Below are 27,493 nucleotides of genomic sequence, written 5' to 3'. Positions count from 1 at the left end.
TTTCTCAAAGTGAAACCTTTTTTTCATTTGTAAAGATTTTATTCTAAAGCAAATTATAATTATTCATTATAATTAAATTTATTCATTAAATTAACAAAATTATGAAAATGCTTTAATTTTTTTCCCTTTTCACTATATAGATTGTTCTTCAGAAGTCTAAGAAATTAGACCTTCAATTAGAATAATTTACTCCTCTGGGTAGGCAGTTATACTTTGACCCCAGGTGGTAATAGGAGGTTGCCTCATGACCTGGGCCATCTGGGGTCTTCCTGCCTGGCACTGCCCCTTTACCACAGCAAAGCCATCCTGTGTGGAACAAAGTGTGTGGCCATCCACGATTTAGGGTTGATATCTTGGTGAAATGCATGCTGCTTCTTCCTGTGAATAGTGTAAACAATTAACAGACCATGTCTCTTAAGAAACTTTTTTTGTTTTGTTTTGTTAAAAATTGGCCTTATCTCTAAGTCCTGTTATTGGAAATCCTTCCCTCTGCCTTCTTCCATGCAGGTCATTTGACTGGGATGGTTGGCACTGCTTTATATGTAAGCCCAGAGGTCCAAGGCAGCACCAAATCTGCATACAACCAGGTAAAGAGGAAGGTTTTGGGGGGAAAGGAAAGATCTCAAGAGAGAGATAATAGTAAGAATATCAAGATTACAGCATTTGGGGTTTAGTTACCAGCTGAAATAGTCAGGAACATTCATTCACTCAATATATATCCACATGTCTATTGAGCGACTGCTCCAAATAGGACACGTGATGCCCAAGGACAGTGACTGAAGCTGGCACTATTGTTGCCAAGGAGCTTACAGTCCCTCCATCCATCTAAAGAAGATTTGAACTAACTGGTCCTGGGCCAGGCCCCGGGAACACAGGGAACAAGGCAATCAAGTAATAAGACATCTTATTCCAGCCCTCTGGGAACTTGTCCATTGGTGGATGATAGTGGATGAAACAGACAGTAGACAAATAAAAAATTTTTAAATCACAAACTCTGTAGGAACTAAGAAGAAAGGAAATGGAGTCCAGTGACCAGAGAACAGTAAAAGACATCATCTTTAGGTCGACTAACTAGAGAAAGCCTCCCCAAGAGGATGGGTTTCAGGATAAAGGAGGAAAGCGGGGAGAAGCCATGCAAAGTTGGGGGCTGGAGCTTGGCTGGGAGAGAAGAGGGGTAAGCAGAGGAAATAGCATGCACAGAGAGAAGACTGCGGGTGAGAGCTAGCGTGGCTCACTTAGGACAGTCAGAGAGAAGGTCAGTGTGGCTGCAGCGTGGTGAGAGCTATGAGGGCGAGAGGCATGAAGCAAAGCTGAAGGAAAGGTCAGGGTCAGATGATGCAGGGCCAGCTTAGCCATGATAAGGGACGTGCACAGCCAGCGCCTGAAGGATCTTGAGCGAGAGTTCACTCTAGCTGCTGCCGGAGGCTTGGCAGGAGTCCAGGTGGGACGGCTGAGCTGGGACCAGAGTGGTGGCAGTAGAGACGGGGAGAAACGTGCAGATATGAAATACATGTTGGAGGGGAATAGACAGGTTTTCCTAATGGAGTGGGTGTTGGGTGAGGAAAAGAAAGGAAAACAGGACAGTGCTCAGGTTTCTGCCTCGAGTGGCTGGGAGAAGGGTAGTTGACTGAGCTGAGGAACCATGAGGAAAGACCTGGGAGATGGAGGAGAAGATGGCAGGAATACTCCGTCTAGGGCATGTTTAATTTGAAATGCCTGATGAGAAATCCAATTAGAGAGCTCCAGTCGACTCAAGACTTGAGTTCAGAAGAAAGATCAGAGTCAGAGGTATAAACTTGAGAGCCAGTAGCACACAGATGGGATTTAAAGCCATGAGACTGGATGAGATCACTTCGGGCAAGACCATAGAGCTAAATTTTTAAAATACATGAGGCACGCAATTCACATTAAAGCATATTTTCAAGCTAGCAGTGGCAACTGAAGCCTGGGTTTTGGTTCAGACAGAGCACTGGGTAGTGACAGAGTTGAAGCAGACCTCCAAATACTCGGTGAGGGTGTGTGTGGAGATGGACACACCCACCCTGAGGGAGGGTGAGGCACCTTTAGTGTCATCTTTCTGCATTTGGTTTGTAAGAGTATAATGAAATCCTTAAAAGGACCTTACCCTTTGGCCCAGCACATCCACCTTTTGAAATGTATCCTAAGGAAACAACCAGGGACATTCAAAAAGATCGGTGTAAAAGGGGTTTGTCACAGTGTTGTTTATAACAATGAAAAATAACAAGCATTTAAAAAATAGGGAACTGGGCTTCCCTGGTGGTGTAGTGGTTGAGAGTCCGCCTGCTGATGCAGGGGACACGGGTTCGCTCCCCGGTCCAGGAAGATCCAACATGCCGCGGAGTGGCTGGGCCTGTGAGCCATGGCCGCTGAGCCTGCGCGTCCGGAGCCTGCGCTCTGCAATGGGAGAGGCCACAACAGTGAGAGGCCCGCGTACTGCAAAAAAATAAAATAAAAAAATTTTAAAAAATAGGAAACTGGTTAAATAAATTATGGGACATCCATGTAATTGAATATGTCATTAAAATATTAGAGGCCGGTTTTAGAAAAATGACATTATAGTATAAAAATATTCTTGCTAAAGTAAGGGAATAAAAGTTACAAACGACAGTGTGGTTCTAGTTTTATAGTGTGTGTGTGTGTGTGTGTGTGTGTGTGTGTGTGTGTGTGTGTGTAGACATTTAAGAAAAACCACCAAAAGGGCGTATCTTAGCCATCAATTGTAAATATCCTTAAGCAGTGGGATTATGGGTGATTGCTATTGTATTCTTGGTGCTTTTCGGTATGTTCCGTTCAGTATGTACATTTTTCTACAGCTAACATGTGTAGGAAATGACATAATGAATGTTTGTTTTTAAGACTTTGGAGGTCACTGGTTGTTTTTAAGACTTTGGAGGTCACTGGTTGCAGAGGCTCTCCTACTAATCCTTGAGTCCAAATTCATTGACGTTTTCCTTGAAAGTGGCTCCTGTGCCTGTGTGCAGTTCACCACGAGCAGTCTCCTGCTGAGCCGGGTTGTGCTCAGCTGCCGCAGGCACAGGGCCTTCTGACCTCCTTCTTCCCCTCAACAGCTCCCTGCCTGAGACTCTGCACTGACTTGCCCTTTCACCTTCTTTACTGGCACTTCCATATTTTGTTAGGAGTCATCACGATATTTCTGTTGTGCTGTGCTTCTGACCTCGTTGGTATGGCTTTGCAATCAGTAGCTGACCTTTGCTATCAGCTGCAGAGTGCAGTCTGTGTTTCCCTTTTGCAATGATTAGAAAGATGCAAAGCAAATTCTTTCAACAGATCTCGGTTGTCCTTGCTCTGTAGTGATTATCCTCAGTGTGTGGCCAGTGGTTATCTATGTCTATGTGTATAGCTAAACCAGTTACAATTAATTGTTAAGAAAAACATTGAAGTCATGCCAAATATTTTATCATCTAAATATAAATATGTCTCTCCTCTGTATTTTACACCTATAATTTTTTTTAGAACAAAGCGAATTTTTTCTACTGTGGCCTATTTTCACTTATACAAAATCCCAATTAAGTGTTCATCCTATAATTCCCTAGTGGATTATGCTTTCATATCTAGGCTCTAAATAAAATTCTTTTTCCTCCTCAGAAAGTGGATCTCTTCAGCCTGGGAATTATCTTCTTTGAGATGTGCTATCATCCCATGGTCACAGCCTCAGAAAGGATCTTTGTTCTCAACCAACTCAGAGATGTATGTATCAGATGTTTTAATGCCTCAGTTTCCAGTAACCTGAATCGTAGCATGGACATCAGAATTTGATGCAGGGTATTTTTCTGGTATTTATAATATAGAAAGAAGTGGTCCTACTATAATTTTCTATATTTCTAGTAAATGGAAATCTACCTCTGCTTATGCACTTACATGATAAGAAACTTACCCCAGTTTTATTTATTTTTGTAATCATACTTGAAGATATTGCTAGGTTATCCTTTTGAAAAATATTTTGAGAGTCCTCTTGATTTTTTTTTTAAATTTCATTTTATGTATTTTTTTATACAGCAGGTTCTTATTAGTCATCAATTTTATACACATCAGTGTGTACATGTCAATACCAATCACCCAATTTAGCACACCACCATCCCCATCCCCCCTCTTTTTTCCCCCTTGGTGTCCATATGTTTGTTCTCTACATCTCTGTCTCAACTTCTGCCCTGCAGACTGGTTCATCTGTACCATTTTTCTAGGTTCCACATACATGCATTAATATACGGTATTTGTTTTTCTCTTTCTGACTTACCTCACTCTGTATGACAGTCTCTCGATCCATCCACGTCTCAACAAATGACTCAATTTTATTCCTTTTTATGGCTGAGCAATATTCCATTGTATATATGTACCACAACTTCTTTATCCATTCGTCTGTCAATGGACATCTAGGTTGCTTCCATGACCTGGCTATTGTAAATAGTGCTGCAGTGAACGTTGGGGTGCATGTCTCTTTTTGAATTATGGTTTTCTCTGGGTATATGCCCAGAGTGGGCTTGCTGGGTCATATGGTAATTCTATTTTTAGTTTTTTAAGGAACCTCCATACGGTTCTCCATAGTGGCTGTATCAATTTACATTCCCACCAACAGTGCAAGAAGATTCCCTTTTCTCCACACCCTCTCCAGCACTGGTTGTTTGTAGATTTTCTGATGATGCCCATTCTAACTGGTGTGAGGTGATACCTCATTGTAGTTTTGATTTGCATTTTTCTAATAATTAGTGATGTTGAGCAGCTTTTCATGTGCTGGCCATCTGTATGTCTTCTTTGGAGAAATGTCTGTTTAGGTCTTTTGCCCATTTGTGGATTGGATTGTTTGTTTTTTTAATATTGAGCTGCATGAGCTATTAATATATTTTGGGGATTAATCCTTTGTCCATTGATTCATTTGCAAATATTTTCTCCCATTCTGAGGGTTGTATTTTCATCTTGTTTATGGTTTCCTTTGCTGTGCAAAAGCTTTTAAGTTTCATTAGGTCCCATTTGTTTATTTTTGTTTTTATTTCCATTGCTCTAGGAGGTGGATCATAAAAGATCTTGCTGTGATTTATGTCAAAGACTGTTCTTCCTATGTTTTCCTCTAAGAGTTTTATAGTGTCCAGTCTTACATTTAGGTCTCTAATCCATTTTGAGTTTATTTTTGTGTATGGTGTTAGGGAGTGTTCTAATTTCATTCTTTTACATGTAGCTGTCCAGTTTTCCCAGCACCACTTATTGAAGAGACTGTCTTTTCTCCATTGTATATCCTTGACTCCTTTGTCATAGATTAGTTGACCATAGGTGCCTGGGTTTATCTCTGGGCTTTCTGTCTTGTTCCAGTGATCTATGTTTCTGTTTTTGTGCCAGTACCATATTGTCTTGATTACTGTAGCTTTGTAGTATAGTCTGAAGTCAGGTAGTCTGATTCCTCCAGCTCTGTTTTTTTCCCTCAAGACTGCTTTGATATTTGGGGTCTTTAGTGTCTCCATACAAATTTTAAGATTTTTTGTTCTAGTTCTGTAGAAAATGCCATTGGTAATTTGATAGGGATTGCATTGAATCTGTAGATTGCTTTGGGTAGTATAGTCATTTTCACAATGTTGATTCTTCCAATCCAAGAACATGGCATATCTCTCCATCTGTTTGTGTCATCTTTAATTTCTTTCAACAGTGTCTTATAGTTTTCTGCATACAGGTCTTTTGTCTCCCTAGGTAGGTTTATTCCTAGGTATTTTATTCTTTTTGTTGCAGTGGTAAATGGGAGTGTTCCCTTAATTTCTCCTTCAGATTTTTCATCATTAGTGTATAGGAATGCAAGAGATTTCTGTGCATTAATTTTGTATCCTGCAACTTTACCAAATTCATTGATTAGCTCTAGTAGTTTTCTGGTGGCATTTTTAGGATTCTCTATGTATAGTATCATGTCATCTGCAAACAGTGACAGTTTTACTTCTTCTTTTCCAATTTGTATTCCTTTTATTCATTTTTCTTCTCTGATTGCCATGTCTAGGACTTCCAAAACTATGTTGAATAATAGTGGTGAGAGTGGACATCCTTCTCTTGTTCCTGATCTTAGAGGAAATGCTTTCAGTTTTTCACCATTGAGAATGATGTTTGCTGTGGGTTTGTCATATATGGCCTTTATTATGTTGAGGTAGGTTCCCTCTATGCCCACTTTCTGGAGAGTTTTTATCGTAAATAGGTGTTAATTTTGTCAAAAGCTTTTTCTGCATCTATTGAGATGATCATATGGTTTTTCTTCTTCAATATGTTAATATGGTGTATCAGATTGATTGATTTGTGTATATTGAAGAATCCTTGCATCCCTGGGATAAATCCCACTTGATCATGGTATATGATCCTTTTAATGTGTTGTTGGATTCTGTTTGCTGGTATTGTGTTGAGGATTTTTGCATCTATATTCATCAGTGATATTGGTCTGTAATTTTCTTTTTTTGTAGTATCTTTGTCTTGTTTTGGTATCAGGGTGCTGGTGGCCTCATAGAATGAGTTTGGAAGTGTTCCTTCCTCTGCAGTTGTTGGAAGAGTTTGAGAAGGATAGGTGTAAGCTCTTCTCTAAATGTTTGATAGAATTCACCTGTGAAGCCAACTGGTCCTGGACTTTGTTAGAAGATTTTTAATCAGGGTTTCAATTCATTACTTGTGATTGGTCTGTTCATATTTTCTATTTCTTCCTGGTTCAGTCTTGGAAGGTTATACCTTTCTAAGAATTTGTCCATTTCTTCCAGTTTGTCCATTTTATTGGCATAGAGTTGCTTGTAGTAGTCTCTTAGGATGCTTTATATTTCTGTGGTGTCTGTTGTAACTTCTCCTTTTTCATTTCTAATTTTATTGATTTGAGTCCTCTCCCTTTTTTTCTTGATGAGTCTGGCTAATGGTTTATCAATTCTGTTTATCTTCTCAAAGAACTAGCTTTTAGTTTTATTGATCTTTGCTATTGTTTTCTTTGTTTCTATTTCATTTATTTCTGCTCTGATCTTTATGATTTCTTTACTTCTGCTAACTTTGGGTTTTGTTTGTTCTTCTTTGTCTAGTTCCTTTAGGTGTAGGTTAGATTGTTTATTTGAGATTTTTCTTGTTTCTTGAGGTAGGCTTGTATAGCTATACACTTCCCTCTTAGAACTGCTTTTGCTGCATCCCATAGGTTTTGGATTGTCATGTTTTCGTTGTCATTTGTCTCTAGGTATTTTTTGATTTCCTCTTTGATTTCTTCAGTGATCTCTTGGTTATTTAGTAATGTATTGTTTAACCTCCATGTGTTTGTGTTTTTTACGTTTTTTTCCGTGTAATTGATTTCTAATCTCATAGTGTTGTGGTCAGAAAAGATGCTTGATATGATTTCAGTTTTCTTAAATTTACTGAGGCTTGATTTGTGACCCAAGATATGATCTATCCTGGAGAGTGTTCCGTGCGCACTTGAGAAGAAAGTGTAATCTGCTGTTTTTGGATGGAATGTCCTATAAATATCAATTAAATCTATCTGATCTATTGTGTCATTTAAAGCTTGTGTTTCCTTATTTATTTTCATTTTGGATGATCTGTCCATTGGTGTAAGTGAGGTGTTAAAGTCCTCCACTATTATTTTGTTACTGTTGATTTCTTCTTTTATAGCTGTCAGCAGTTGCCTTATGTATTGAGGTGCTCCTATGTTGGGTGCATATATATTTATAATTGTTATATCTTCTTTTTGGATTGATCCCTTGATCATTATGTAGTGTCCTTGTCTTTTGTAACATTCTTTATTTTAAAGTCTGTTTTATCTGATACGAGTATTGCTACTCCAACTTTCTTTCGATTTCTATTTGCATGGAATATCTTTTTCCATCCCCTCACTTGCAGTCTGTATGTGTCCCTAGGTTTGAAATGGGTCTCTTGTAGACAGCATATCTATGGGTCATGTTTTTGTATCCATTCAGCAAGCCTGTGTCTTTTGGTTGGAGCATTTAATCCATTCACATTTAAGGTAATTATCGATATGTATGTTCCTATGACCATTTTCTTAATTGTTTTGGGTTTGTTTTTTTAAATCCGTTTCTTCTCTTGTGTTTCCCACTTAGAGAAGTTCCTTTAGCATTTGTTGTAGAACTGGTTTGGTGGTGCTGAATTCTCTTAGCTTTTGCTTGTCTGTAAAGCTTTTGATTTCTCCATCAAATCTGAATGAGATCCTTGCCGGGTAGAGTAATCTTGGTTGTAGGTTCTTCTCTTTCATCACTTTAAGTATATCATGCCACTCTCTTCTGGCTTGTTGAGTTTCTGCTGAGAAATCAGCTGTTAACCTTATGGGAGTTCCCTTGTATGTTATTTGTTGTTTTTCCCTTGCTGCTTTCAATAATTTTTCTTTGCCTTTAATTTTTGCCAATTTGATTACTATGTGTCTCGGCGTGTTTCTCCTTGGATTTATCCTGTATGGGACTTGCTGCGCTTCCTGGACTTGGGTGGCTATTTCCTTTCCCATGTTAGGGAAGTTTTCGACTATAATCTCTTCAAATATTTTCTCGGGTCCTGTCTCTCTCTCTACTCCTTCTGGGACCCCTATAATGTGAGTGTTGTTGCTTTTAATGTTGTCCCAGAGGTCTCTTAGGCTGTCTTCATTTCTTTTCATTCTTTATTCTGTTCCGCAGCAGTGAATTCCACCATTCTGTCTTCCAGGTCACTTATCTGTTTTTCTGCCTCAGTTATTCTGCTGTTGATTCCTTCTAGTGTAGTTTTCATTTCAGTTATTGTATTGTTCATCTCTGTTTGTTCTTTAATTCTTCTAGGTCTTTGTTAAACATTTCTTGCATCTTCTCAATCTTTGCCTCCATTCTTTTTCCAAGGTCCTGGATCATCTTCCATATCATTATTCTGAATTCTTTTTCTGGAAGGTTGCCTATCTCCACTTCAGTTAGTTGTTTTTCTGGGGTTTTATCTTGTTCCTTCATCTGGTACATAGCCCTCTGCCTTTTCACCTTGTCTATCTTTCTGTGAATGTGGTTTTTGTTCCACAGGCTGCAGGATTGTAGTTCTTGCTTCTGCTGTCTGCCCTCTGGTGGATGAGGCTATCTCTATCCTTGATTTTAAAGCAAAAGGGGAATCCAAAAATTTTTCGTAATATCAATATAGTTATGGCAGTTGGAATTGGTTATAAGGATAATGGATATTTAGCTCTAGAAATTAAAGGTTCCAACTGAATGGACCTGGTGTAGTAATGCCTGAAGAATACCACCATGACCAGAAGGTAAACTGAGTCTGGGGAAAATGTCAGGCACTTGAATTTTTTTCCCAGTGAGATCTCCATGTGTCTTCTTGGGATTGATCCTTGCCCAAAGGATCAGTTGTCCCAAACTAAACTGTCATTGCACAGACTAAAAGGGACTTATGTTAGTGTGCGTGGGCCAGGATGCCTATTGGAAATGGCATTAAGATGACAGTGGAGAATAAGGTTTGAGTGAGGGTGATTTAGATTCACATATTCATGAGCAAGAGTTACGGAGAGTCTTCCTCTTCCTTTCTGAGCAGAGCCAAGCAGGCATGTCTGTTAGGGTAAATCACATACAGCGTAACTAAGAATACTCCACTAGATATCTTGGAAAAGAGTTTAATGGTCTAACTGCCAGAACAGCGTGGGCAGCTGTGTTCATAATGTATCAGCGGGCAGCTGTGTTCTTAATGTATCAGAGGAAATGAAGTGATTACTGTGTCCTTGCCTTGACTTGGAATGCTCTTCGTGGACTGTGTCCTTGGTGAAGTGCCTTTCCTTAGTCTAAAATTCATGTTTGTTCCCTCATTTCAAGACTATCTCAACTGCCAAGTTAACGTTATGACTGAGGTCTTATTTACCAGAAAGGTGAGAAATTTGGGGCTAGAGGTTTTTGTGTTGTTTTTCTCTTACTTGGCACTGATGGTTTGGTATTTCTACCCTTTTTTAACGTTTGTTTAATAAAGCTACTTTGTCTTTCCCTGAAGCCATTAGATTTTAAAGTTTTTCCTCAAATGAGGTGCTTTCTGTCACCTAGGCTGTCATTTGGGTGAAGTAAGTATTAAGATAATCCGAATGTCCTTGGAAGGATGTGCGTTGGGTTTCACGATGGGTTTCACATCCATCTTCCCTTGTTAGCAAATTTTCATTTCTGTATTTGATTTTCTTACCTCTGGTAAATAAAATGATTTCACTGTGGCAGTCTGCCAAGCACTTGCTGATTTGAATATAATATATTTTTTAGCCTACTTCGCCTAAGTTTCCAGAAGACTTCGATGATGGAGAGCACACAAAGCAGGTAATTTTCTGATGCTTTAATTACTGTGTTCTCACTCTTGGGTTTTAATTACTATTTTTCTTCTTCTTCCATTAGTAATCTTCTGCCACTCATTCTCTTGTGTCATGGGAACAACGTGGGGAAAAAATATCAAAAGATGGAGTACTTAAAATGTATTTAGACTTGAAATACACCATAAAAATGCCAAGGGCTGACAGAGACAATTAACAAACTACAGGGCTCTTTTTTGTGATTCATCATGCTTTTGAAGTACTGTTTGAACCCTTGGCTTAGCTATTGAAAAAAAGAGAATGCTCTTACAGCTCATTGTTTTAGATAAAGCTTGGAACTTTAAGAAAAGAAGAATATATCTTAAAACTACAGTTTTGTTCTGTCTTATGGTAAAGTAGCTCAAATTGTAAAGGGGAAGACTAGACAGCCAGATGTTACGGTAATTTAAAACAAAATAGTTTCTCTTCCATACTACAAATGTGTGTGTGTGTGTGTGTGTGTGTGTGTGTGTGTGTGTGTGTGTGTGTGAACTCACGTCATAGTAAATGCTGGCATCTGGCTAATATGAAAGAATCATTAGTGAATTTGTTACAGTGCTTCTGGTGTGCCTTCCTTCTTAATGCTGGCTTTTTGTCTTAGTGAAGCCTTCCATGGTTAATACTCTTGTCATGTAGAAGTTTATTCCTTAAACTGACTTCTTAACAATTATAATCAAGGCAACATCCCTTATTTAAATTATTCATGTTGAGAACAGAAACCTAGCTAGAATATTGCATTAATTTGCTGTTTCTTGATTATTGGTTATGTATCTGGATGGACAAGTCACTTAACTCTTCTAGACTTTAATTTTCCTCCCCTGTAAAATAAAGGTATTAAGTACCCTTTATTTATATTAACACTAACATCCTATAACTCAGTAGCGTTTAATGTGACATTTGTTTATGGCTCGAGGGACCCATTCTGCCTCAACTATTGAATTAGTAAAGAACCATTAGAAAATACATTGAGTTGTGTTTCTACTTCTTTTGTTAGCTGTTACCACTGATTCGAACTGAGTTGTTCCCTATGTTTTGGGGTGTCATAAGAAAATATTCATATCCCAGCCTTTCCCTGTAACAAGGTCAGTCTTATTCATTATTTCCTCATGTTGGCAGCTGTGGTGGTGTAGGAACTTAAACCACAGACACAAGTGCAACTATACACACCATTTGTCACGACAGTGATTGCCCTCCTGTCACAGGGACTTACTGGGCACCCTTGAGCATTTGCATTTGGGCTGAATAAACTTAGCACCACAGCCAGTGCCGCGGCCACCTCCCACGTCACACTGTTGCTTTTTATCTGAAAGGAGGTGGCATAGAAAATGCTTGTAGACTGAGTATAACACAGTTGCTGCCACACACAGAAATTAAGCAGTATTACATGCAGTCTGTTTTGCTGAATAGGATACTATTTTTACCAGTTTAATTTAACATAAATGTTCATAAAGTTATATCATGTCAGTTCCCTTCTTTACGTGAAAAATAATTACCTGTGTTTTTATTTTAGCCTAAAACCAGGGGTAGGGATTTGGGGGAGGGTATTTTAAAGATACGTGATTAGAAAATGCTTAATGAGGTTCATCTAAAAATTGAGATTTTCTGATCTCAGGTATTCCTCTAACTCCTTATAAATCTTCATTGTAAAGAAAAGAATGGGGCTTCCCTGGTGGCGCAGTGGTTGAGAGTCCGCCTGCCAGTGCGGGGGACATGGGTTTGTGCCCCGGTCGGGGAGGATCCCACATGCCGCGGAGCGGCTGGGCCCGTGCGCCATGGCCGCTGAGCCTGCGCGTCCGGAGCCTGTGCTCCGCGACGGGAGAGGGCACAACAGTGAGAGGCCCGCGTACCAAAAAAAAAAAAAAAAAAAAAAAAAAGAAAAGAATGACAGAAGCATTATGGAGCCTTTCAAAGGTTTATATTGCCTTCAAATAGTTCCCTGCTTAATCAGGTAGTAGCTGTGAAGGTATAATAAACCAGTAACATAAGAGAATTCAAGGGAATGGTATCAACACAGATAACATAAATGGAGAATGAAAAATGAAAAGTTGTTTTATACTGCTCTAGGGGTTCTAGAAGCTCCTACACGTTATAGTTTATACTAAAATTGAGCACCTCAACATACTTACTTTATGTTCTTGTATCTTTTTTGATACAGTAGTTTAGATACAGTGTTTAGAAGGTCTAACTTCTGCTTCTATGGAGTTGTTGAGTTGAGGGTTTTTTGGTCCTTTATGGCAGGGAAGTATAAGAAGGGCCTGTTTTAAGAAAGACTCATATTACATTGTTGCACAATTCTGTGACCGTAATGAACTACGGGAGGTGGGGGTGGGGGGTGGGGAGAATGACAAATTCAGAGATTTCAGCAATACCAGTTAACATGCACCAACTAAGTGGAGGAAGTGTGTCTCTCTTGGACCTGAACCAACCACCGCTTGTCAGGAGAATCCCTGAGCACCCTCCACTGCACCCTTCCCTGGGGTGCCTGGGTTTCGTTGTAGAAATCTGTCATCTCCTGGCTGTTGAACCACGATCCGGCAGAGCGGCCCACAGCCACAGAGCTGCTCAGGAGCGAACTGCTGCCTCCGCCCCAGATGGAGGAGTCGGAGCTGCACGAGGTGCTGCACCGCACCCTGGCCAACGTGGGCGGGAAGGCCTACCGCACCGTGATGGCCCAGACCTTCTCCCAGCGCATCTCCCCCGCCGTCGATTACACCTACGACAGCGACATACTGAAGGTGGGCCTGAGCCGCGCCTCGAAAGAGCTTCACCTGGTCCACAAAAGGGTGGAGTCACTTCCTCAATTTTCATGCAGTCCTTTAATGCCTCCAACATAAGTTCTTTTTTTTTCTAATTGAACTGCAGTTGATGTACGAAGTTGTGTGAGTTTCAGGTGTACTGCAAAGTGATTCGTATGGATATTTATGATTCTTTTTTTCAGATTCTTTTCCATTATAGGTTATTTTAAGATATTGAATATAGTTCCCTGTGCTCTACCGTAGGTCCTTCTCCAACATAAGCTCTTAACCTGAGGTCTGTATATGCAAAATGTGTGCATATGCATGATTCCAGGAAGAGCCACACTTTTTTTAATCACTTAACTTGAAGGAGTTCCTGACCCACCGCCTACTAAAGAGATTAAGAAGCGGTGCTTTTAGAGACTGACCCCTGGCCCAGCCGCCCAGTGCCAAAAATACCCAGCCAGCTCAGATCCAGATCCGGTAGCCAGTAGCTCCCAATGCTGGCTGCACGTCAAAGTCACCTGTGAGGCCCTTTGACAATACAGAGGCTCAGGCCCTACATCCGATCCAGTGACTTGGAATCTAAGTGGGAGGCGCTTCAAGAATCTCAGAGCTCCCAGGTGGTTTCTGAAGCACAGGCAGGTTTAACATTCAACATCTATGTTCAACATAACATTCAAATGCCTTCAAAATGCGGTCTGAAAGAGTATAGCAAAATGTTAAAATTTGACAAAGTTGGGTGAGTGAATAACATATATTTGTTATATTCTATGTCTCTGTATGCTTAAAATAGAATTTAAAAGAGTAGTAGAGAAAGCAGTGGTAAGGTTTGTGGAAAATCAGTACAGATTTCAGGGGCCAGTTTTTCTTTGCTGGCAATGTTAGACATTTGCAGGATTATGGCTGACTTTTTAATTTTGGGGGTTTTTGTTTATTATTTCTAAATTTTCTATAGTGAAATAGTACTACTTTTATAATACAAAACAAATGAAAAAGACAGTTATTTACAAAATACACAAAGGCCTTGAAGCTTTCAAGAGGCCCATTATGAAATTACCTTAGAATATGGGAGGGGGTTTGACACTGTTAGGTGTTTGACTGCTACAGTATCCCTGAAAGTCCTCGGGGAGAATTGTGTAGTATTATATGACTGGCTCTCTCTGAAAGGCATACATCAACGTAAGAGCTTGGGCTTTAAACCTAGGCAGCCTTCCTAAAGCAGGACATGTTGCAAGACATGTGGTTTCTTCTCTCCTGAATATGTTCAAAAGGGGAATGACTTGCTGAGACCTCTTTTTGATCTTGGGAATAAGCAATGTAACGCCTACTGCAAGCCACAGAAAAGTATGGTAGGGGATCCCTTTGATTAGGCTTTGATGACATTTTAATTGGTCATATCTTAGGGCAGCTTCTCCGTCCGTACAGCCAAGATACAGCAACACGTGGGTGAAACCATTATCCGCATCTTCAAAAGACATGGTATGTCCTTTTTTAAAAATTATGTGCCTTCTCAAAAGATGTTTTGTTTCCTCATCAGAAAGTACTATGAATGGATTTGGGAGCAACCATATTTTACTTTTTAAATTCAGTTCTAAGTTGTTGACACCTGTGAAATTTAAGCTTATTTTTATAATTCAGCTTGCTGAGGAGAAACAAATTTGAATATTACAACCTTGCCGCTAAAATACAGTTGGTTTGTGGAGTCAGAAATAGGACTGAATTAACAACCTTAACCTTAGGTGAGCTTTCCATTTAGAGAATTGAAGATAAACTGCTTTCAGCAGTCCCAGTAGCAGATTACTCAACTGTCAGGTCTGTGTTCATTTTAAGTTGCAGGTGGAAAGAATGAGAACCTGATGATTAGTTATTTTTTCTCGTTTGGTGTAGGAGCTGTCCAATTGTGTACCCCACTGCTGCTTCCCCGAAATAGGCAAATATACGAGCACAATGAAGCTGCCTTATTCATGGACCACAGCGGGATGCTGGTGATGCTTCCTTTCGACCTGCGGGTGAGGCTGGGAACACTCTGTTGACAGTGCGTGTGCCATGCCTGGTCCCAGGGGTGGCACCTGTATTAAAGGATGACCCCCACCATCCCCCCTAGGCTTGTATTCTTAACGTCACCTTTAGGAAACATAATCTTAAAGGAGTTATCAGGGTGAGAGCATTATGGGAATTTGGTGAACATTTGACCCTGTGTACATCCACCTTAGTGCTTATGACCCTAGAAACCTGAGCCCTGTATTGCAGGTGCCAGGTCTGCATGTCAGTGTTGAGCTTCGCCAGGTGACCACAGCAGGCTAACTTGGCCAACTTAGACACATAAATGGAGTTTTTTTCTTTATTTATTGGCTAGGTCTTCAGTAACTTTCTAACATGTTAATGTCTAGAACAATTAAATTCTCGTAACAGCAAGCATCTCTGTTAATTATGTGTGAATTTTGCTCATGCTTGCTTTCTTATCCCCAGGGTTCCCTTTTGACAGCCATACTCTTACTAGTTGATCACTCACGTGGTGTTGGCTGCTAACAAGCCCATCTGTACTGTACATGCATGTAACAGACAAGAGGTTAATACCCCTAATGTACAGAAAGCACTTACAGGTAGAGAGGTGAGCAAAGGCTATAACCAGGCAGTTCTCCGAAGAGAAAATGCACAGGGCTGATAAACTTCTCAAGGATGGTCAGCCTCACTAATAAGGAAGTGCAAAGCAAAGGTATCTGAACTTCACCCATCAGACTGTTAAAAATATTTAATTGTCCACAGATGACAAGGGTTTAGGAAAATGGGTACTTTCATATGTTGCTGATGGGAACGTAAGTTGCTAAACCTTTAGAAAAATAATCTGAAAGTATTTAATAAAATAAATGCACATACTATACCCTTTAAGCTAGCAATCCCACTTTGAGAGATTTACTTAAAGAAATAACACATCGGTATACTAACATTAAAAGGATGTCCATTGACAGTTTATCATAGTGGTCAAAAACTAAAAACTGCATGTTCATGAATAGGAAAATGGTTGAATAATTTATTATGGAATATTAAGGAGGTAAGAGATCAAAATACATATATATTTAGATAGATCCATATCTATATTTGATCTGTAGAAACGTCCATGGTATATTGTTAGCTGAAAAGAAGTATGTTTCAAAGGAACTCTAATATGATTCCATTTTTATTATATAGAGAAAGAAAAAAGTTTTAAAAAGCACAATTGAGCGTGTGTGTAAGGTGCACTGTGTGTTTGCATGTACCCAGTATGTGTGAGGTGAATACATGTTCCCACATGCATGTGAACAACGTCACATACCAGTTTGTTTGTATCACCAGAGTGAAGTGTCAAAGACTTGAACTTTTTTGACTGTATTTCTCTGGAGGGAGGTCTGGAATCAGGGCATTGTCTTTTTTGCATATCTATGTTTTGTTTTATGGTTTAAGAAGAAATTCCTTCCATACTCTCAGATTTAGTTTTTCTTTTATAGTAAGTCAAGTGATTTGGGATTATTTTGAGTGAGAGGTAAGTAGGTAGCATATCAGACACTTGGGCTCTGTTGAAGAAAGGATAGAAGGGCAAACCTTTACATAGCTATACTTAAAACTGGCTTCTTCTTCTCTAGACATTAGGACACTAAAATGCAGATTTTTAAACATCAGCGCTCTTTCTGTGAGCTGATATATTCAGTCCCCCAAAATAAAAAGTAATTGCCCTTTGAGAATTTGACCCATTGATTAATGATACTGTGTCAGATCTCTTGAGGCAATCTGATAATGGTTTTATAGGTTGTGGTGATTATCAGTGAGTGGTTATTAAGAATTTCTTCTGTAAGATCTACAGGAAAGTCAGGAAATTCACCATAAGAGGTAATACCCGGGCTTCCCTGGTGGCGCAGTGGTTAAGAATCTGCCTGCCAATGCAGGGGACACAGGTTCAAGCCCTAGGCCAGGAAGATCCCACATGCCTCGGAGCAACTAAGCCCATGTGCCACAACTACTGAAGCCCGCAACTAGAGAAGCCACCGCAATGAGAAGCCTGTGCACTGCAACGAAGAGTAGCCCCTGCTCACCGCAACTAGAGAAAGCCCATGCGCAGCAACAGAGACTCGACTCAGACAAAAATAAATAAATTTATTTTTAAAAAAAAAGAGGTAATACCCATGTTGATTGCATTATTATCAGTGACACTTAAAAAAATTCACAGATAATCAAATAACTTGCACAGACTTTAATTTGGCATAATAAAAAATTTAGCAGAGTGTGTTTAATAGTGATATTTTTCTCAAATTCAAAAACCTAAGAAATGCACAGTGAATAAGGTTGGAGGTACATCCAGCAGTGCAGTCGGCTGCTGACTGACCAGCTTAGGAACATCCCAAGGGGTGTGAATGGCAAGCAGTGCACAGCTTTGTGAATATTCTACACACCAGTGAATTGTAAACTTTAGAAGGGAGAACTCTGTGGTGAGTTACAGCTCAAAGCTGTTATTAAAAAAACAAAAGGTAGGGGCTTCCCTGGTGGCACAGTGGTTGAGAGTCCGCCTGCCGATGCAGGGGACAGGGGTTCGTGCCCTGGTCCGGGAAGATCCCACATGCCGCGGAGCAGCTAGGCCCATGAGCCATGGCCACAGAGCCTGCACGTCCAGAGCCTGTGCTCCGCAACGGGAGAGGCCGCAACAGTGAGAGGCCCACGTACCACAAAAAAAAAAAAAAAAAAAAAGGTGGTTGGCACATCTTGATATTGACCTTTGAAACTTTATTTTTCAGGTTCCTTTTGCAAGATACGTGGCAAGAAATAATATCTTGAATTTAAAACGGTAAGAAACAATGGGGGTTCATTTGGTGGATGTGGGAAAGAAACCAAGGAAGAATGTTTCATCTTCTGTGATCCTTACACAGTAAAGAATTTGGAGTTTAAAGTACTGAGCTTGGAAAATGGTCAAAAAGCCCAGTCCCAGTACCCCTTTCTATGATCAGGACTGGCAGCCTCCCCTTTGAAGGAACATAGCAGTTGGGTAGGTACCTGAAGCTCCCACAGTCTATTCTGTGCCTTCTAAATGTCCCCAAGTCACATGACTAATTATTTTCACAACCAGTTGCTTGGAAAAGCATCTGGCTGTTCTTGATCACAGATGGCCCCTTTTAAAATTTAATTGAAGGGACAAGTGGCCAACGGTCTCTGTGTGAAAACTGCCTACAAAGGTAACTGCATAAAAGCTGCTTCTGGAGAAGTGGAGTAAACCCAGCAGGAATGCTGAACGCCAAGGACCTCTAGGCACTTACTGCTGGGGAAAGGTTTGCTGTACATTCAGATACCACAGGAGTCAAACACCAAGAGCTTCATAAATTGGAGCAGTATTCCTGTCAACGAGGCAGCCGACCTTGCAGCTCCTTTCCTAAACAAAATCAAAGCTCTTTACATCCTTTTATTCTCAGTTCCAAGTGAACAATTAATATTCATAGTCCTAAGGTGTGGGGATCACTGTGTAGAAAGCAAACACTTAAGATAAAATTATTTTTGTTTGTAATTTCATCTCTGTTCCAGACATTTAAAAAAAAAAAATTAAGCCCTGTAGTTTAATAGTGGCAACACTGGGAATTGGAACCTAGATCACAAGGCAGGACTATTCTGGGCACATCTATCTTTATGTTTTCTTAATCATGCTACTGATTAATTTTTTCACATTTGTTTATTTTATCTTATTCAACAATCTCTTACACATATTTAATTCCAGTAAGCCAGCAGTCCCCAACCTTTTTGGCACCAGGAACCGGTCTCATAGAAGACAGTTTTTCCACGGACGGGGTGGGTGGGTGATGGGGGGGATGGTTCAGGCGGTAATGTGAGCAATGGGGAGCGGCAGATGAAGCTTCGCTCACTCGCCCGCCGCTCACCTCCTGCTGTGCCACCCGGCTGGGGACCCCTGCAGTAAGCAATGACCTTAGAAACGCGGGTTTCTCTTTCCAGGTACTGCATAGAACGCGTGTTCAGACCTCGCAAATTAGACCGATTTCATCCCAAAGAACTTCTGGAATGTGCGTTTGATATCGTCACCTCTACCACCAACAGCTCTCTGCCCACCGCTGAAATCATCTACACCATCTATGAAATCATCCAGGAGTTTCCAGCACTTCAGGTTCCTTCCCATATCCTAACATCCCAAGGTTATCCCGCTAGATAGAGTCCTCTGCCGAGTGCCTTGGGAAAGCCACGAACTGCTCCTCAGATGGTGCTGGCGGTGAATCACATTGTTACTCAAGTCCCCAGGAAAGTCTGATGTAGCTTTTGAGACTTGTCTCAAGCTCTTACCTCTGCCTTGACCAGAACAGGTTTTGTTTTTGTCTCTTTGGTTGGGGGGAGGGTGTTGTTTCTCCATCCATTCTTCCAAAATTTGAGGAATTAGGCTAAGATTCCTAGGATGCTTTGAGCATGTTGAGAGCCCTCAGCTCCCTCCTACACCCAGGCTCTTAACAACCATTCACTTTGCATAGTCTCTGTGGACTACCCAGCCAGTGGAGGCTGCTGTGAGCACAGTGGTGGCTCTCCTCCGCCTTTCCTCTCCATCCCACACACACGCCCTGTTCACCCCGCCACAGTGAACACCCGTCAGTCACGGTGTGCCCCTGTCCAGAAGGACCTCTCTATCCAGCTGTGGTTGGGGCCCTTTCTCCCACTGCATCTGGCTCAGCACACGGCTTGCTACCCTGCAGATGCTCATTGATTGACTTGTGTGCTTATATTCCACCAGCTGAGCTTATAGGTCAGTCACTATTGAACCAGGTCCTCTCTTTGAAATCTGTGTCGGCTCGCTCAGGCTTTTAAACATAGCTGGAGACCAAAGTATTTCTGATGCGTATAATAAAGTATTAAATTATATTATACTCTGACCACAATAGTGCAAGAAGAATGTATATGAAAAAGTAAACTAGAAGGCAATATGCTAAAATTCAGTCCTTCCGTTGTGTCAGGTTGGTAAATTGGTGATAAGATTCTAGATTTGGTCATGTGCGTGTATTGCTTTTATAAAGAAGATAATAATAATTTCTCTATCCTAGGAAAGAAACTACAGTATTTACTTGAACCATACCATGTTACTGAAAGCAATACTCTTACACTGTGGGATCCCAGAAGATAAACTCAATCAAGTCTATGTTATTCTGTATGATGCTGTGGTAAGCATTTAATTACTTTGAGTTGATATTGAAGGATAATAATAATAGTTCATGGGTATTTTCTTAGTGATGTAACCATGAAACTGAATTGGAAATTTTATCTCCTTCCCTTATTGCTCTAAGGTAAAAGAACCGATTGGCTTTGATTCTGTCAACAATTAACAAGTGTTGGTTGAACTTTTATTCTGTACTAAGCCTTGTGCTACTAGTGACCTCCAGGGTGTTTTTTTAAGGGTAACTTCTGAAGATTGAATTATCTTACTTAATTTAAAATATAATAGAGTTCTTCACTAACCTACTTCTTGAGGCAAAAAAAATCACTGAGTAGTTGGTCCCAATACTTGCCAGTAATAATTTTTAAAAAGAGTTAACCATTATTGAACATATGCCATGCTCAATATTTAAGTGCCAAGCATTGTTCTAAGCCCTTTACGTGGATTAACTCGCTCTAATCTCACAAGCACTGTTACTGTCCTTTAGAGAGACCAAGAAAGGGAAGTGTTAGTTTTGAGAGTAAAAGACTTATGCCCTGCCCTTATTTCTTCCAACCTGTGTGAGCTTATCAGTAAAGTCATTTATAGACTTGGATTGGTTGAACTGGAGGAGACTGGTTTAGACCTCTCTCGGGGCCTCATTTATCACCTCCTTCCTATGGGACTAGGGCAGCATCACCTCCTGTTACTCTTCCTCATTTAGCCACATCACAGTGTTCGTTACTCTCTAGTATGTGTGCAAAGCCTGGAGGGGAAACAGTAATAAAGCTTAAATAGTATTATATATTACGGCACCAGGATGGAATTGAATCCTTCTTATCTTTTCTAATATCTTTTCATGTCAAATATTATTTATTATTATCCTATTTATTCTAAAATAAGAACATCCAGGAGATTCAATAGCTAACAGTGCCAGACAGCCTATGCTTAAGGAAGGACGAGCAGGGGAAGTCCATAACGGCTTACTGTTTTCTGTACCCTAAAAAGCTCAACTCGCTTTTCTTTTGTCTGCCAAGGACACATCAAGGGCCCTAACTTTACTGTTTGCTTCTTTGTGCTTCTTTTCTCCTCCCAAAGTGCTGCTGCTGTTTGGCAGGGACAGATACAACATAGTGTCAGAGAGATGCTGGCGGAAACCCCCGGGGATGGTGCAGAGGGCTTCCCATCACTCTTGTTCATATCCTACAGCCTGCCTGCCAGCGGGGGATGGCGCTCAGAGCCTGTCCACACATGGCTTTCATTAGGGGACGTGGATCAGTTGACTCCCTCCCAGCCCAACATAAGCACCCTGGTTAAGCCTGTCCACCTCTGAGTCACCTCACCATTCAGCAAGTGCAGCTCTCCCCTTATTAATTCTTTTATGTCAGGGGTATTCACATTTTAAAACAATGGTAGTTATAGTTTATGTGAATTGTGGAGGGAAAAAATGATTTTTAATCAGAGTTAATCCATCTTTCATGATGAGGAGCCGTTTGTCCAAAATGAAGGGTACACCTGTCAGAATTAGCCTGGAAATTGTATCTTGTTCAGGGCCAAATTTGGTGACTCTCATTGTTACCTTTTTCTGCCCCATTAGACCGAAAAGCTGACGAGGAGAGAAGTGGAAGCTAAATTTTGTAATCTGTCTTTGTCATCGAATAGTGTAAGTACATTTTAACAATGTGATTACAGCTCTCTCTGTAATTTTGTGGTACCAGAAAATGCCACCAAATTCTCGCTGCAGTAAGGCAGCAGTGCCCCCAGCTGCCTCAGATAATTTTCCCCTTGAGTGTTGATAGGTGCCATGGCAACGTCTGGGATTAGGGGAAGAGAAGCCAGTGTCATGATCAAAGAATGCCTCTCCGTGCTGCCCCTTAATGTGCTGTAATCACGCTGTTTCTCCCTGATCACCAGATCCTTCTTTCTCACACCCCTCGTAAAGGCTGTGCTTGGTGGAGCCTCCTGCTGAGGAGACCTCATACTGCTTGGCCTCTTCTGAAACAGATGCTTCAGGACTAGTTTGAGGCACAGAGCTCTGCAAAGTCATTTGGTTGTCCACCTCCCATGCTTCCCCCCCTGCCCCCTGGTCTTCTAACACCTCAGAGCTGCATTAAAGCTCTTGCTTTTCTGGGCATTTCCTACTCCCAAAATCGTTCATTTGCTTGCATTGGCAATGAGGAAAATCTCATGGGGTAAACAGGTTTGTCATTTCTCTCTGTAGGCATCAGGTTGGGCCCAGATGTTTGACACAGTCACCCACACTTAACTCAGTCCCTGAAAAGCAAAAGACAACAGGGATTTCTTACATTTTCCTGAATATTTATATAAGAGAAGATTTTTCTTTTTTTTTTTTTGCTTTCCCAGAACCCTTCTAGACCTTGGTCTGACACTCAATTACATAATCCTGTGGTGCTGAGCAAAATTCACTTATGGAATAGATTAAAATATGATCGTACGGGGACTTCCCTGGTGGTCCAGTGGTTAGGACTTCGCCTTCCAATGCAGGGGCGAGGGAGGGGGTGGCGCTGGTTCGATCCCTGGTCGGGGAGCTAGGGTCCCACATGGCTTGTGGCCAAAAAACCAAAAACATAAAACAGAAGCAGTATTGTAACAAATTCAATAAAGACTTAAAAAAATATATATATATACATGATCATACGCAGGCCAGGCAGTCATTCAGATTTTGGGACACCTACAGTGTGTCAGGCACAGTGTTAGGGATATAAAGAGGAGTCACTTGAAGAATCCACAGACTGCTTTCAACTTCTTCATTCTTATTGGCCTTTAAAAGCCATGAGGGGACCCATACAGCATGTGTCTACCCTCAGCTCTTTAAAACAACTTTCACAGGCACCGTGGTTTAAAGAAATCACTCAGATAGTTTGCAGGTTGGGAAAGTAAACCAGATACATACCACTAGGAGCTCTAGAAATTAAACCAGATTACATTTTAAATGTTAAATATTAGAGGAGATCTTAACAATTACAAAGTGACCCAAAGGCATAATTTTCTAATATGAAGAACAGTATTTACATAATACCCTAGATGTGTACACAGCACATAGCCTGTGCAGAAATAGTCCTGTGTATAAATGACACAAAGGATCTGCCCAAGAAACTGCCCAGTTCAGTGACTCCTTGCCCAACCAAAGGTTCAAGCCCAAAAGGTTCTTCGAACTAATGTCACATTTCAAAATATTTCACACTTGGTCATGATAGCTGCATTGGTTGCTAAAATGTCAGCTTCTTTGCTTTTTGCTAAATCTCTACCCACTAGTCATTCGATACTAAGCATTAATTTGAAGTTGTGTGTTTGATTAGTTCAAAATGGAAAAATTAGTATCTAATATAGGCATTTGGGACTCTCATTATTTTAAAAGGGAACTCTAAGGATACTAGAAAAGGGAGGAGAAATATTGCAGGAGAGTTTCAAATATCTGGCCTAGTCTTCGTATTTTACAGATGAGGCACCTAAGGTCCAAAGAGATATGTGACTTATCCCAAGTCACATGGAGTTAGTTGATGACAGGGTGAGAACCAAAATCTGGGGGTGTTAACTCCAGTGCTTCTGGTAGTTTATTAATGGGGTGATATAATGTTAAAATTTATTGAGAAGAAACAATTTTTTATTAAGAAGAAAAAATAATTTAAAATCAAAGATGTAATTTTAAAATTAAAAATTTTTATCTTTAATATAGTAAAGAAATTATAGATTTTAACACTTTAGGATTTTTTTTAAATACAAGTGATTTATGATTATTAAACAAAGTCTTCATTTAGCTCTTTGGTTCCACGTGCCAACTTATAGATGAACTAGGTTCTGCCTGCCTGTAGTCTCAAAGTAGCTACAACTTCGTTTCTTAGTTTCCACTTTAGCCCATGGGATTCTTTTTTTCTGGTTTTATGATCATAGTTATTTCCTCTTTCACCTGCTGTGCACCAGGGTCATTATTAGCCACTGCCCCCTCCTGGGGAAGACGAGGAGTACAGCTGGTGAGAGCTGGGATCTGGGGTGAGCTCTGAGCCAGAGAGAAGGAAGAATCAGGGGCTGCCTCTAGGAGACAGTATCCAAACTGCATCTCAAGGCTACAAATAGGAGCTATTCAAAGCGAGGACAGGGAATTCCCGGCTAATTCAGTGTAGTATTAGAACGAGTCAGACTTTGCCTTCCTGTCCCCCATTGACGTGCCTGTAGTAATGGAAATTCACGAGCATGAGGAAGGCAAAGAGGAGCAATACTGGCCTAAAAACATATAATGGAGGATCTGCTAGTACCAGGGTCTGCTCTGCTGGGGTCAGCATTTGCTGTAAGTGTGTGTGACTAAAAATTAACTCTGAGTAGGTACCTAAAGCACTTCTGCAAGGTGCTTTAGAGTTTTGGAAAAGGATAATCCTTAGTTGGGATTGTGGGAAAGATTAAAATTACCCTTGACCACAAAATCCACCCTTTCGGAGGTACAGAAGCTCTGCCATGCTCCCCTGTGTGTAGGAAACACACTGCAAAGTGAGTCTTTCTTGCCGTGGATTTTGGAAGCTAACGGTGCCTCTTTGCTTTCCAGCTGTGTCGACTCTACAAATTTATTGAGCAGAAGGGAGAGCTGCAAGATCTGACACCAACAATAAATTCATTAATGAAACAGAAAACGGGTGTTGCCCAGTTGGTGCAGTATGGCTTAAAAGATCTAGAGGAGGTTGTGGGACTGCTGAAGAAGCTTGGCATAAAGTTACAGGTTTGGCAACTGTTTGATTCTGGCAGCACAGATTTGTAGCATTAATAATAGCACAAGGAGGAAATGGGTTTTATTTTGTAATTGCTAGTAAGTTTTATTTTTCCAGAAGAACGCTGCTTTCTACATTTTGGAACATTTGATATCTAGTAACAATTTTGGCTTAAATCAGAATTTCTTTGCAAGCATCACAATTCCTATTGTGCAGCAATCCTTATTATGTCAGCCTCAGAAAAGTGGTTATTCTTGAAGAGAACAGAGCTTCTCTTACTTGGCAGGCTGTAGTTTAAACAGACCGCGTGCCAGATCTCACTGAATATTTTGTTTATACTAAATAGATTGTTCTGATGCTGATGAAGGAAAACGGTGTCTTCAGCATTGCACGTTCTAAATCTCGAGCCCTTGACACGTTTGTATGGCATTTCCCTTGGCAGGTCTTGATCAATTTGGGCTTGGTTTACAAAGTGCAACAGCACAGCGGAATCATCTTCCAGTTTGTGGCGTTCATCAGACGGAGGCAAAGGGCTATATCTGAAATCCTTGCAGCTGGTGGCAGATATGACCTGCTGGTGAGGGCTTGCCCTGTGTTTGTTGATTTGTTCTGACTTGATTTCATTTCTTCCTCGACTCGTTATTTTGAAATTTTTCAAAACTACAGAAAAATTGAACCACTGGTATAGTTGAACACCTATACATATTTCACCTAGGAGTAGAAGTGTCTTGTGAACTACATTTGTAATGTTTTCAACTTTCATTTAAATAACTATAGGTTTACAGGATGTTGCAAAGATAGTACAGAGAGGTCTTGTATATATTTTACCCAGTTGCTTCCAAAAAGCTGGCATAACTATAATAAAATACCAAACCCAGGAAGTGGACCCCCATACACTGTATGTGTCTAATTCTGTGCCATTTTTATCACATGTATAGATTCCCATAACTACCACCACAACTGAGATACAGTACAAATGGAATATAGAACCTTACCTCCCTCTGTGTCCCTTACCCCATCCCCCATTTATAATTGTCTTAAATATTTCCTCAGCATACTTTAAGGTCCACATCAGACAGTGTTGCGCTTTTTGCTTCCAGTGTCAAACTCTGTGGAACTCAAGAAAGTCTGCTGTATTTACCCAAAATTTGGGGGTTCTGATGAGAAATCTGCTGTTATTTGAATTATTTTTCCCGTATAGAAAAGGTGATTCTCACTCGATGCTTTTAGGATTTTTTTTTTTTTGGTCTGTCTTTAGTTTGAAGTTTAATTATGATGTATCTTGGCATGACTTTCTTTGGATTTGTCTTGTTATGGATTTTCTCAGCTTCTTGAATCTATAGGTTTGTCTTTTGCTAATGTGGGTCCCCCACCAAGCCCCAGCAGGTATCAGAGAAGGCTAAATGGGGAGCCAGGATTTTCATATCTGCCTGGGGGCAGTGCCCCCCACGCCCCCACCAGCAGAGTCAGTGGAGGCCAGGATCCCCGACTTCCACCCATACCCAAGCAGTAACAAGGTCCCCCCTCCCTGCTGGGGCGGTGCCAGAGGAAGCTGAGTGGAAAGCTGGAGCCTTCACCACTATCCAGCATAGTATCAGAGGAGGAGTGTTTCAGGCATTATTTCTTCTACAGTGTTTTCAGCTTTACCTTCTTTTTTCCCTCCTTCTAGGACACTGATGACACAAATGTTATGCTCCTGTGGTTCTGGGACATTCTGCTTTACAGTCTGTTTTCTCTGTTGTTTAGATTGATTTTTATCTTCAATTTCTCTGTTTCCAGTTATCTCTGTTTATGCTATTGGGCCAATCCAGTGAATTTTTTGTCTTCTGCTTCTTTGCTGAGACTTTCCATTGTTTTTATTTGTTTCAAGCCTATTTATAATGCTTGTTGTAGCATTTTTATGCTGGTTGCTTTAAAATCCTTGCCAGATAATTCCAACATCTATGTCATCTTGTTAGTGCCTGTTGATTTTCTCATTCACTTTGAGATCCTGGTTCCTGTTATGATACGTGATTTTCAGTTGTATTCTGGACATTTTGAGTCTTAACGTTATGAGATTGTGGAACTTCCCTAGATCTTCTGGTTTAGGAGGCCTCCTCTGATACTGTACCGGGGGGGGGGGCGGGGCAGGGGAGGGAGTGGCATTTTGCTGCTGTCGGTTGGGGGTGAAGATCCATGTTTCTCACTTGGCCTCCCTCTACATCCGGAGCGTGGGACGGGTGCCTTGTTACCGCTTCACACACACCTCCACTGAGAGTATAGTGGAGGGGTGGGGGCGTGGGGGAGCTGGCAGGTGGCCTTGTTACCGCTGGATAGTGGTGAAGGTTCCAGCTTCCCACTCAGCCTCCTCCGGCACTGCCCCAGAGGGGAGGAGGGCCTGGTTACTGCTTGGGTGTGGGTGGAAGTCGGGGATCCTAGGGGTCCTGGTCTCCACTGACACCGCTGGGGGAAGCATTACTCCCAGGGGGATACGAAAGCCCTGGCTCCCCATTTAGTTTTCTCAGACGCCGCCCTGCTGGGACTTGGCGGGGGCCTCCTTACATCTGGGAAAGGGTGAATGTGTTGGCCCGCACTCAGCCTTTGTGAG

At 40.9% G+C, this 27,493-nt stretch overlaps 1 protein-coding gene across 3 annotated transcripts in view; it reads left to right on the top strand.

Annotated features, from left to right (window-relative positions):
- The window catches only part of EIF2AK4 (eukaryotic translation initiation factor 2 alpha kinase 4), a 114,635-nt gene that overhangs the window by 69,549 nt on the left and 17,593 nt on the right, over positions 1 to 27,493 (top strand). For all 3 annotated transcript variants that reach the window (XM_032621786.1, XM_032621787.1, XM_032621789.1), the window contains 12 exons: positions 508 to 587; positions 3,628 to 3,729; positions 10,227 to 10,280; positions 12,808 to 13,044; positions 14,451 to 14,526; positions 14,935 to 15,056; positions 17,811 to 17,860; positions 19,012 to 19,180; positions 20,100 to 20,216; positions 21,786 to 21,851; positions 24,747 to 24,917; positions 25,349 to 25,483. In XM_032621786.1, coding sequence (XP_032477677.1) covers positions 508 to 587; positions 3,628 to 3,729; positions 10,227 to 10,280; positions 12,808 to 13,044; positions 14,451 to 14,526; positions 14,935 to 15,056; positions 17,811 to 17,860; positions 19,012 to 19,180; positions 20,100 to 20,216; positions 21,786 to 21,851; positions 24,747 to 24,917; positions 25,349 to 25,483 — 1,379 coding nt within the window. The remainder of the gene's footprint in view (positions 1 to 507; positions 588 to 3,627; positions 3,730 to 10,226; positions 10,281 to 12,807; positions 13,045 to 14,450; positions 14,527 to 14,934; positions 15,057 to 17,810; positions 17,861 to 19,011; positions 19,181 to 20,099; positions 20,217 to 21,785; positions 21,852 to 24,746; positions 24,918 to 25,348; positions 25,484 to 27,493) is intronic.

This window comes from Phocoena sinus, chromosome 2 (genome assembly GCF_008692025.1).
Source record: "Phocoena sinus isolate mPhoSin1 chromosome 2, mPhoSin1.pri, whole genome shotgun sequence".
In the NCBI taxonomy this organism is placed as follows: Eukaryota; Metazoa; Chordata; class Mammalia; order Artiodactyla; family Phocoenidae; genus Phocoena; species Phocoena sinus.
Note: the sequence above shows the minus strand (reverse complement) of the source record. Positions and strands in the feature narration are given on the sequence as shown.